Below are 8,825 nucleotides of genomic sequence, written 5' to 3'. Positions count from 1 at the left end.
AGGAACATCAAGTTCTCTATGATATGGGGTTCTTAAACTTTAGTTATTCTCATTCATTACTCATTTCTATCCATGATTTCCTCTTCTTACTGGGTGAAGATAATAGCTCATAAAACAATCTATTTTTTGGCCTTCTACAATATATAGTCTTCAGAATAGTATCTCAAAGGGATTTCTTTCAATCTTTTTTTTTTCCCAAAAGAAACCTCAATTTACCAGGCAGTTAGGTGGCACAGTGGATAGAGCACAGGCCCTGGAGTCAGGAGCACCTGAGTTCAAATCCGGCCTCAGACACTTAATAATTACCTAGCTGTGTGGCCTTGGGCAAGTCACTTAACCCCACTGCCTTGTAAAAAATAAAAAAACTCAATTTACAAAATGGGGATTATCCTCATTTAAAATAATGTATCACAAGATACATAATGAGTCCTAAAATATTGAAAACAATCCCCCTGATGGACTATTAATAGGCATTTATAATATTAGTTCCTCAAAAATATGCATGAGTTCTAATAAATGTTTCCTAAACCTTTACAAATATTTTGATTTTAAAATTTGAATTCTCAAATACATTTGCAATAGACTATCTTCAATTGTCTTCAAATTTTATAATTTGAAGTTAATGTTTAAAAAACTGCCTCATTTATCATCACTCCAATTAAAGACCCTATTTTTCTTTTGACATTATAAAAATGTCATTATAATTGACATTAAAAATAGTTTTATTCAATATCATTTTAATCCAATCTAATAAGCAATCATTAAATACCCACTGATACAAGGGAATTTTTTAAATAAAAGTGAATTGCTCGTATTTACAAATTTTCAAATTGGAAATTCCTATTTCCAAATTGGAATCCCTTTTCTCACGATCAGCTATTTGAAGTATCTTCTCGGCCTTCTGCCTCTTTTTTTTTTTTTAAAGGGAAGGCAGTAGGGTCAAGTGAATTACCCAAGGTCATGCAACTAGGTAACTATTCAGTGTCTGAGGCTGGATTTGAACTCAGGTCTTCCTGACTCCAGGGCTGGTGCTCTATTCACTGCGCCACCTAGTTGCCCCTTCCCTACCTTCTTGAAGATACTGAACATAATATATCTTTTCCTTCATCACTCAATCATTAATGGGAAAATTACTTATTATTATAAGGTGAAATTCTCAAGGGTTAGTTCCTGAGATATATAGGTTATTTGTCTTTAATTTAATCAATCCTAGGCTACTGAGTTTTTGAGTTTTTCTAATTAATTTTTTCTAGTTTTAATTCTCTCCCTTTCTATCAGTTGTCGCTTCAGATTGTTTTCAATATGCTGCTTGGAATAACTTATTTTGATTCTAATTTGCTCCTTTCAAGCTGCAGTGGGCTGGGAATCCAGATAACCAAATATGTTATATCTGGATTAAAAGTCAAAGTGAATAGATTCTAAGTGAGGGCCTGAGGAATTCTCCTATAGGTCATAATAAAAATAACATTTACATGATGCTTCCAGGTTTGCAAAGTATTTTAATTGGGGGGCTTGAATTCTAATTTGGGGTTTAGATCTTCATAGTTTATGTTGCTAGATATTGATGAAAATCACCTGATTTTAATCAATAACCAACAATTATAAATTTTAGTACAAGATATCTTCATATTTAATTAACAGAATGAATGATCTCGAGAGTCAAAAGTCTTAAATATTGCTATTCATCCTACTTTAGTCTATAAAACAAACTCTTAAATGAGAAAAAATAAACAAGGAATTGTGATTACTAAGAATTCTAAAAATTTTGTTTTTAAAGGCCAATGGTAATGATTCTTGAAAATGAAATATGTCTATTTATGTTTGTATATCATACATGCTATAGGCATTAGAGCTAAAAAAGGTTATCAAATTCAATTTCCTCTTTTATTTTTTCCAAATGAGAAAAAAATGAGGCATGGTAGGCAGAGTGACTTATTGAGAAACAGCTAGTAATATACACCAATATAACACCAAAGATGAAGGATTTGTGTCCTCTATATAGTCTTATTGGACAACAGAGGTGATAAGCAGTTTGGTTGTTTATTTGTTTATATAAAATTTAAGTTGTGTAGAATGGACTGAAAGGTATCATTTCCCATTTCAAACCAAAGAGAATGTAAACTAGAGAAAACTTTTCTTGGTTTAAATTTTAGGAAAAAAAAAAGAAGGAACTATTTGTAATGAAACCTCAAGGAAGAAACAACCATGCTAACATGAAAAAACACATTTTATTGCACTTAAGTTATAAGAAAATAAAATTTCTAAGTGAATCAAACCATAGACACAATCCCTTTAAAGGTTGTTTTCCTCCCTCATGTCAGGTTGTTACATAACTAAATTAACCAACTGGAATCTGATTGTTTTAAATCAGACTATAAATAAAACAAAAAACAGGAGGAGGAATAAAAAACAAGATCGCCTAGGATACAGTGTTAAACCACTTTCACAGTTCAGCTTGAGTTGTGGCTCTTGGAGAATGAGGCAAAACCATTCGACTTATTCATTCATTTTGTTTGTTTGCATGTGACGCCTTTACTACAAAAACGGAATCGTTTCTGCTTTGTCAGTTACTCACAGCAATAAAACTGTAACAGCTGTTTTTTTCCCAAATACTGTAGAACACTAAGACTGACCAACGACTTTATTTTCATTTTGTGTTTTATAGTTTTAAAAAATATTTTGTCAGTTTTATTATGTATGTTCATTCCATTCACCACAGCCCTCAAAAAGAAAAGTTTCCCAACAGAACAGGCTGGAATAGCTTTGTTCTAAGGAATGTGTTTTTCATTTTTGCCCAGAAAAAAAAAAGAAAATAAGCTTTGCACACACTCTCAATTCTTTACTTGCAGGCAAACTTCACTCTTTATTGTCTGAAACTCTTCCACTCTCAGCCTCTTAGAGGCACAGATGGCTCAAGTTTCAGTGGCAAAAAGTCTTTTTTTTTTTTCCGTAACCAAACTAGAGCAAATTTGGAATTCAGTCTGGGACTAAAACGTCACAGCAGAAAAAAAATAAAAAAAAATAATTTGCTTTTTTTCTCTTTCATTTAGCAGCATAAATAAGTTTGGCCACTGGGAATACAGTACAGGGGTGGGACAACAATCCCATGTTTGAAGACCTACTTCTAGCACCAGCATCGAGAATTAAATCCATCTCAGGACTCACAGAACCCAGGACAACTTGCCACCTCAGAGCAACATATGCGTTGAAGAGTGTAAATGGAAGCAACAGTAAATAGTTTAACAGAGGCTAATACTGTGATTGATTGACATTGGCAATGGTTGGCAAAAAAAAAAGCTTTTTTTATGATAACTGTACAAAAACAATTCACAGTAAAAACTTTTAGCTTTTCCACTCCAGAAATGACTTGTTGTTGTTGTTGTTGTTGTTGCTGATGCTCTCACTTAATTTGAAAAGGCAACCAGTCCACATTTTGATGTTATTGCAGCTCCTTTCTAGACCTCGGTGGTAAAAGAACAGGTTAGCAGAATTTGGAACAAGGTTTCACCATCGCACTGCCCAATGACCACTTGAGAGGAAAATAAAGAAATAATTGCACCTGGTTTGATTTAGAAAGTCATATTTTGCAAAGCTGCCCCCAGTCCAAAGTGAAGCCTTGTACATGATGAGACAGTGGCTGCCTCACTCATCAGGTATGGTTTATCATCTCGTCGTCTTCCCCTTCGTCTGTAGGTCTTGACAATCTGTTGCCCCAAGCCAACATCCTGCACCACGGAGAACAAGGGATTTTTTTTTTTGCAGGGGGGAAGGGCAGGGAGTACATCTTCTACATGTTTGGACAAATTCATCTTTTCTGCTCTTCACTTCATGTCCACATCAAAGTCCAGCACCAGCAGCTTTGTTTCCTCAGTCCCATTGCGGCTTCCAACTGCACACACCAGCTTTGTGTTAGAGGCTCTGATCCGCCACACGACTCCCCCACTCCCCCCACTCTCCAATGTGACTAGGTTTCGGATAAATTCACCCGTTTTCAAGTCCCACAGTTTAACAGTCCCATCATCTGAGCTGGTAATTACAAAGTTCTTGTTGAACTGTAAACAGGTCACAGCACTCTGATGTTTGTTGGGACCTAGGAAAACCAAAAGAATTTAGTTACTGGCTAGAAATTATGGGTATGGGTTATATACACAGTAATTTGAAGACTTCTACATTAGAACATACAGTAAATGAAATATTTAAAGCTTTACATATTTAGAAAACTTGTTCTAAGTTTCTTTTAATTTTGCAAAAAACATAGGGAAATTTGGTAGCCATCTATGATTGAAGTATTATATTTATTCAAGAATCTTGGGAATTTGAGATGTATTTCATTTTTTCAATGCCTGGATACAAGTTCTTCTCAATGATGGTAGTACTAGTACTGCTTCATGCACTGTGTGGAGAACCCACCACCAAAGGTGCTGCACAACTGAATGAACATGATTTGAAAGACAAAACTCAAGAACAAGATGCTGTTAATGTCTAACTGAAAAAAAAATTTTGAGCTCTGTAAGTGCTTAGATGTATGATTAATCACAAATGGCCCCAAACTCCCACAATATTTAGAAAATGATGTGACAGAAGTCTAACAAGACAGAAAGTTTGGAAACAGTAGGAAAGAATATTGTTTGAAGCTCAGGAAGTACAGAATAAATAAATTTAGGAATAAAAAAATTAAGAATCTTACTTTGAAAGACAACCATTAAAACTGATTTAGAGAGCATGAAATGATAGCAAAATATAAAATGAAACTCTCAAGTGAGCAAGTGCTTTCCAGATGGAGTTTTCAATAGGTCATTCCCATACTGCACATTGCTTCCTATCCTGATTAGATGATTAGGGTTCAAGTGACCCTATTACAAAATCTTAAATATTTCCTTAAAGAAAAAATATTAAAGCTATTTTAAGGAATTATGTAGGGAAGAAAAAGGTGCTGTTTTCATGCCAATAATACTTCCCACTCATACAAATCAAATGTTAAATTCCAATAATCTCAACTCTACCTTCCACAAATTCTTTAAAACAAACTGCCAGAATAGGTATATAATTGGAAAGCAACTTATAAGCTTTTTCTCATGTACAATGTATTTTTAGAAAGAATCCACACTAACTTTTTGTGGTTCTTCACTTGATATATGTAATAAATCATTAAAACAATTTTTCTCTTCAAAAAAGTTTGCACAATTATAAAACTCAAAATAAATAAAATCTTTAATTAAAAAAAAAGTCTGCCCAAGGTGAACCTAGTCCTTCAAGTTGAATTCAAAGGAAAATTGCTAACGGATTCATGTAAAAAAATGTTTCTGTTTTTAGATAAAAGATAGCTTAATATTGTTTTAGGTAATTACTACTAAGTTTTGTTATTCAAAACTGACCTTGCAACGTCTGTAAACACTGTCCTGTTTTTATATCCCAGATTTTAACTGTGGAATCTGCATTTCCAGAGACAAGAATATTGTCCTTGAGTTCCATCCCACTAGTTAATGACTGATGTCCTGTTAATGTGTGAATGCAGTTCCCTGTTTCCACATCCCAGACGCGGATTGAAGTGTCAAGAGATCCACTCACCACATGGATGCCATCAAACTAGAAGAAAAAGATTTTATTGGAATGAACTTCAATGAAATATTTATGGATCCTAACCTTAAGAGCGGCGTTAACTCATGCTACAGGGGACACTAATTCAGCTCAGTAAAGTCACTTAGTCCAGTGAAATCAAGCATAGCTACACCAAATAGGTTTTCAAAAAACTTCTGATGCCAATGCAATATACTATATTATTTGGTTACAGAAATATTTGAGAATTCTTAAACTAACCCCCACCCCCATCTGTAAAACACTAATTCTAATCCTTCACAAATACAAAGTGAACACAGAGCCTAATTCAACATTTCATTTTTAAGTCATTTTAAAAAACGCCCATCCCCCTCAGCATTTACATACCTTGGGATGGTTCTGGAATCAATGAGAAAGCCATTGACTATTACCTCCAGCAGGAAGTTGAACCTGCTGACATAGCTTGGTGATAATGGAAGTGCTTATCAGCTGCTAAATATAGGAAAGGGCTGAAGACACTTTTCACAGTGCTCAAATCTCATTTAGAAACTGCATGGAAAAGTATTGCAGTATTTTACAAGAACCTAAAACTAATTAAGAAATATACTAACAAATAATGAATCATGTTTGCAATTAAGAATAATGTCATTTTGATGACAGACTTACTACAAGATATCTATCACTGCCTGCTACCTTTATTTCTCCCTAGTAAATGATCATTAACTCAAACAAAATTAAGATGATGCCATCATTGTCACTTTCAGTTTTTGGCCCAATGATTCATTTAAATGAAGATTATTTTAGTATTATTAGTATTCACAAAAAAACCCTTTCTAATCTGACAGTTCCACAAAACATTCTTTCCTTTTCCTCCTTCTTCTCTTAAACAATTAGTTTTAAGAACAAACACTACCAACATCACAACATCTGTTCAGTATCAAAAATCATTTTAATGTGGCAAAGGTCCCAGAATCAATACTGGACATCAACAAAACATATTATTAGGTTAAGAATGAAATTGTCAAAATAAACAATCTATCATGTGCAGATTTTGTATGGACATTAGCTAGTAAATGGAAATGTATATGAAAATGAAGTTGTTTAAGGGGGAATAGTATACATGGTAACATCTATTTTTTTCTAAACAGTACACAACTTTAGATATAAAATCCAGTTTAGAGGAGGGTGTCATAGATCCCTTGGGTAGTCTGGTAAAGCCGAAGGTCTCCTCAGAATAATGTATGTCAAAATGCATAAAACACACAGGATTACAAAGAAAATCAATTAAAATATAGTTAACAATTAAAAAAAAAAACAGTTCACTATCACCAGGTTAAGAACCTCTAGTTAGAGGAAGTTTCCTAATAAGAACTGTCTAGGAATGCATAGGCAGGGAAGTAGCAGCTCTTGCAGCAAGTTGCAGGTCAATTATGAGTAAAGATGGAATCCCAGTTACATTGTCCATCAAACTCAAGTTACCAAGTCAAGGGGAACTTAAGAACCCAAAAATGGCAGGTCCCCATTGCTAAAACACAGGCTATTTGTATTTTTGAAGGAACTTACACAATAAAGTAGAAAATGGTAAAACAAATAATTCCAAAATCTTTTTTTCATGCTCAATATATAAGTGACACACACACACACACACACACACACACACACACACACACACGGGCATGTGTATTATGTAACAACTATGTTCTTCCTATTTTTTCTAGTATCCAAATGAACCAGCATTTACCAGACAATCAATTAGAATAATTTCTACAATATATGATTAAATTGGTAGAACATTCCTGGGATGTAGCACATAGGATCTCTTACCTGTAATGAATAGACTCTATTGGTATGCCCTTGCAGTGTGTGTAGACAAGTCTCAGTCTCTGGATCCCACACCTTCACCATGAAATCATATGCTCCACTAACAACCCTCCTGCCATCATACTGAACACATCGGACTGCAGCTACATGACCCATCAGGACATGTAAACACTGGCCTGTCTCAATGTCCCAAACCCTAAGCGTAGCATCTCGAGAACCGCTGACAACACTGGAGAACAAAAATAAAAAAGCAACTTGAAATTAAAGTGTCTGACGCAAGCTTTAAACCATGCTTATCACTAGTCAGAGTTAAGATGAGCCTGATGTAGAAGTTAAAGTATACTTCAACAAGTAATAACAAGTAGAAACCACATATAAGTAGCAATGGAAACATGTGCATTCAGAAACCACATAATTTTTAGTTTCATTCAATATCATACCTGCTACAGTGATTCTTTTTTTTCTTTTAGGTTTTTTTTTTTTGGCAAGGCAAATGAGGTTAAGTGGATTGCCCAAGGCCACACAGTTAGGCTATTATTAAGTGTCTGATGTCAGATTTGAACTCAGGTACTCCTGACTCCAGGACTACTGCTCTATCCACTGTGCCACCTAGCTCCCCCCCTTTATTTAGGTTGTGGTTTTTTTTACAGTGATTCTTGAAGGCCAAAATTATATAATAATTAAACAAATCCCTTGGATTTAGAAATAGTAATTTGTTTCAAAAACAAGTTTAAAACTCTCACATTTCCCCTTTGGTCTTATATTTTGTAGAGTTAAGGATGGACAGATAAAACCCACCTTTGGGAAACTGACACAGAACAATAAAGGCATAACATAACTGGAACTAGAATTCAGATTACCTGGAGTCTAAGCTAATACTCTTACTTACTAGATCATAGTTCCCTTGCATTGCTTAAATAGTTTCCAATTCAATTCAAATTAGAAAAGAAAATGAATTTTAATTGCATTCATTCAAAACCACAGTGTGAAGATATTGCATTAACATTCAATATTCTTCATTATCTCTACACATTAAAATTCCAATACAGAATATACTGAATGGTTTTTCCTGAAAACAAGCTACTGTTAATATGGTAGAAGACTGGAATGGTTCACACGAGGGGTCACAACACAGAACCTGTTTTGAAAATATTCTAGATTCATAAATTTCTTTTTTAATTCCAGGAAAGTATATTGGTCTCCATCAACTAGGGGCATGCTAAACAAATTAGGTAGTTAGATGAGGCAGTGGATAGAGCATTGGGCCTGGAGTAACAATGAACATGAACCAACAGTGAAGTAAGAAAAGAAAAAACAATACCAAGAATGAAAAATGTGAAAGGGCAAAAAAGCTGAAATGGAACAGGGCATTTTATATGTGCATGTATGGAAATGAAGATGATAGAGAAACTAAAGGCAAATAAGAAACTTTTAAAAAATACTTTCAC

The 8,825-nt window shown here is 34.3% G+C and overlaps 1 protein-coding gene across 4 annotated transcripts in view; it reads right to left on the bottom strand.

Annotated features, from left to right (window-relative positions):
* Positions 1–771: 771 nt before the first annotated feature.
* The window catches only part of FBXW7 (F-box and WD repeat domain containing 7), a 127,966-nt gene continuing 119,912 nt past the window's right edge, over positions 772–8,825 (bottom strand). For 2 of the 4 annotated variants that reach the window (XM_074229130.1, XM_074229129.1), the window contains 3 exons: positions 7,381–7,606; positions 5,376–5,586; positions 1,761–4,090 (listed from right to left, as the gene is read on the bottom strand). In XM_074229130.1, coding sequence (XP_074085231.1) covers positions 3,822–4,090; positions 5,376–5,586; positions 7,381–7,606 — 706 coding nt within the window. In that variant the 3' untranslated portion in view covers positions 1,761–3,821. Of the gene's footprint in view, positions 4,091–5,375; positions 5,587–7,380; positions 7,607–8,825 lie in introns of all 4 variants that reach the window. The other 2 variants (XM_074229131.1, XM_074229132.1) reach the window with 2 other exon arrangements.

This window comes from Macrotis lagotis, chromosome 3, assembly GCF_037893015.1.
Source record: "Macrotis lagotis isolate mMagLag1 chromosome 3, bilby.v1.9.chrom.fasta, whole genome shotgun sequence".
NCBI lineage: Eukaryota > Metazoa > Chordata > Mammalia > Peramelemorphia > Peramelidae > Macrotis > Macrotis lagotis.
This window is presented reverse-complemented; position numbering and strand designations above follow the sequence as displayed.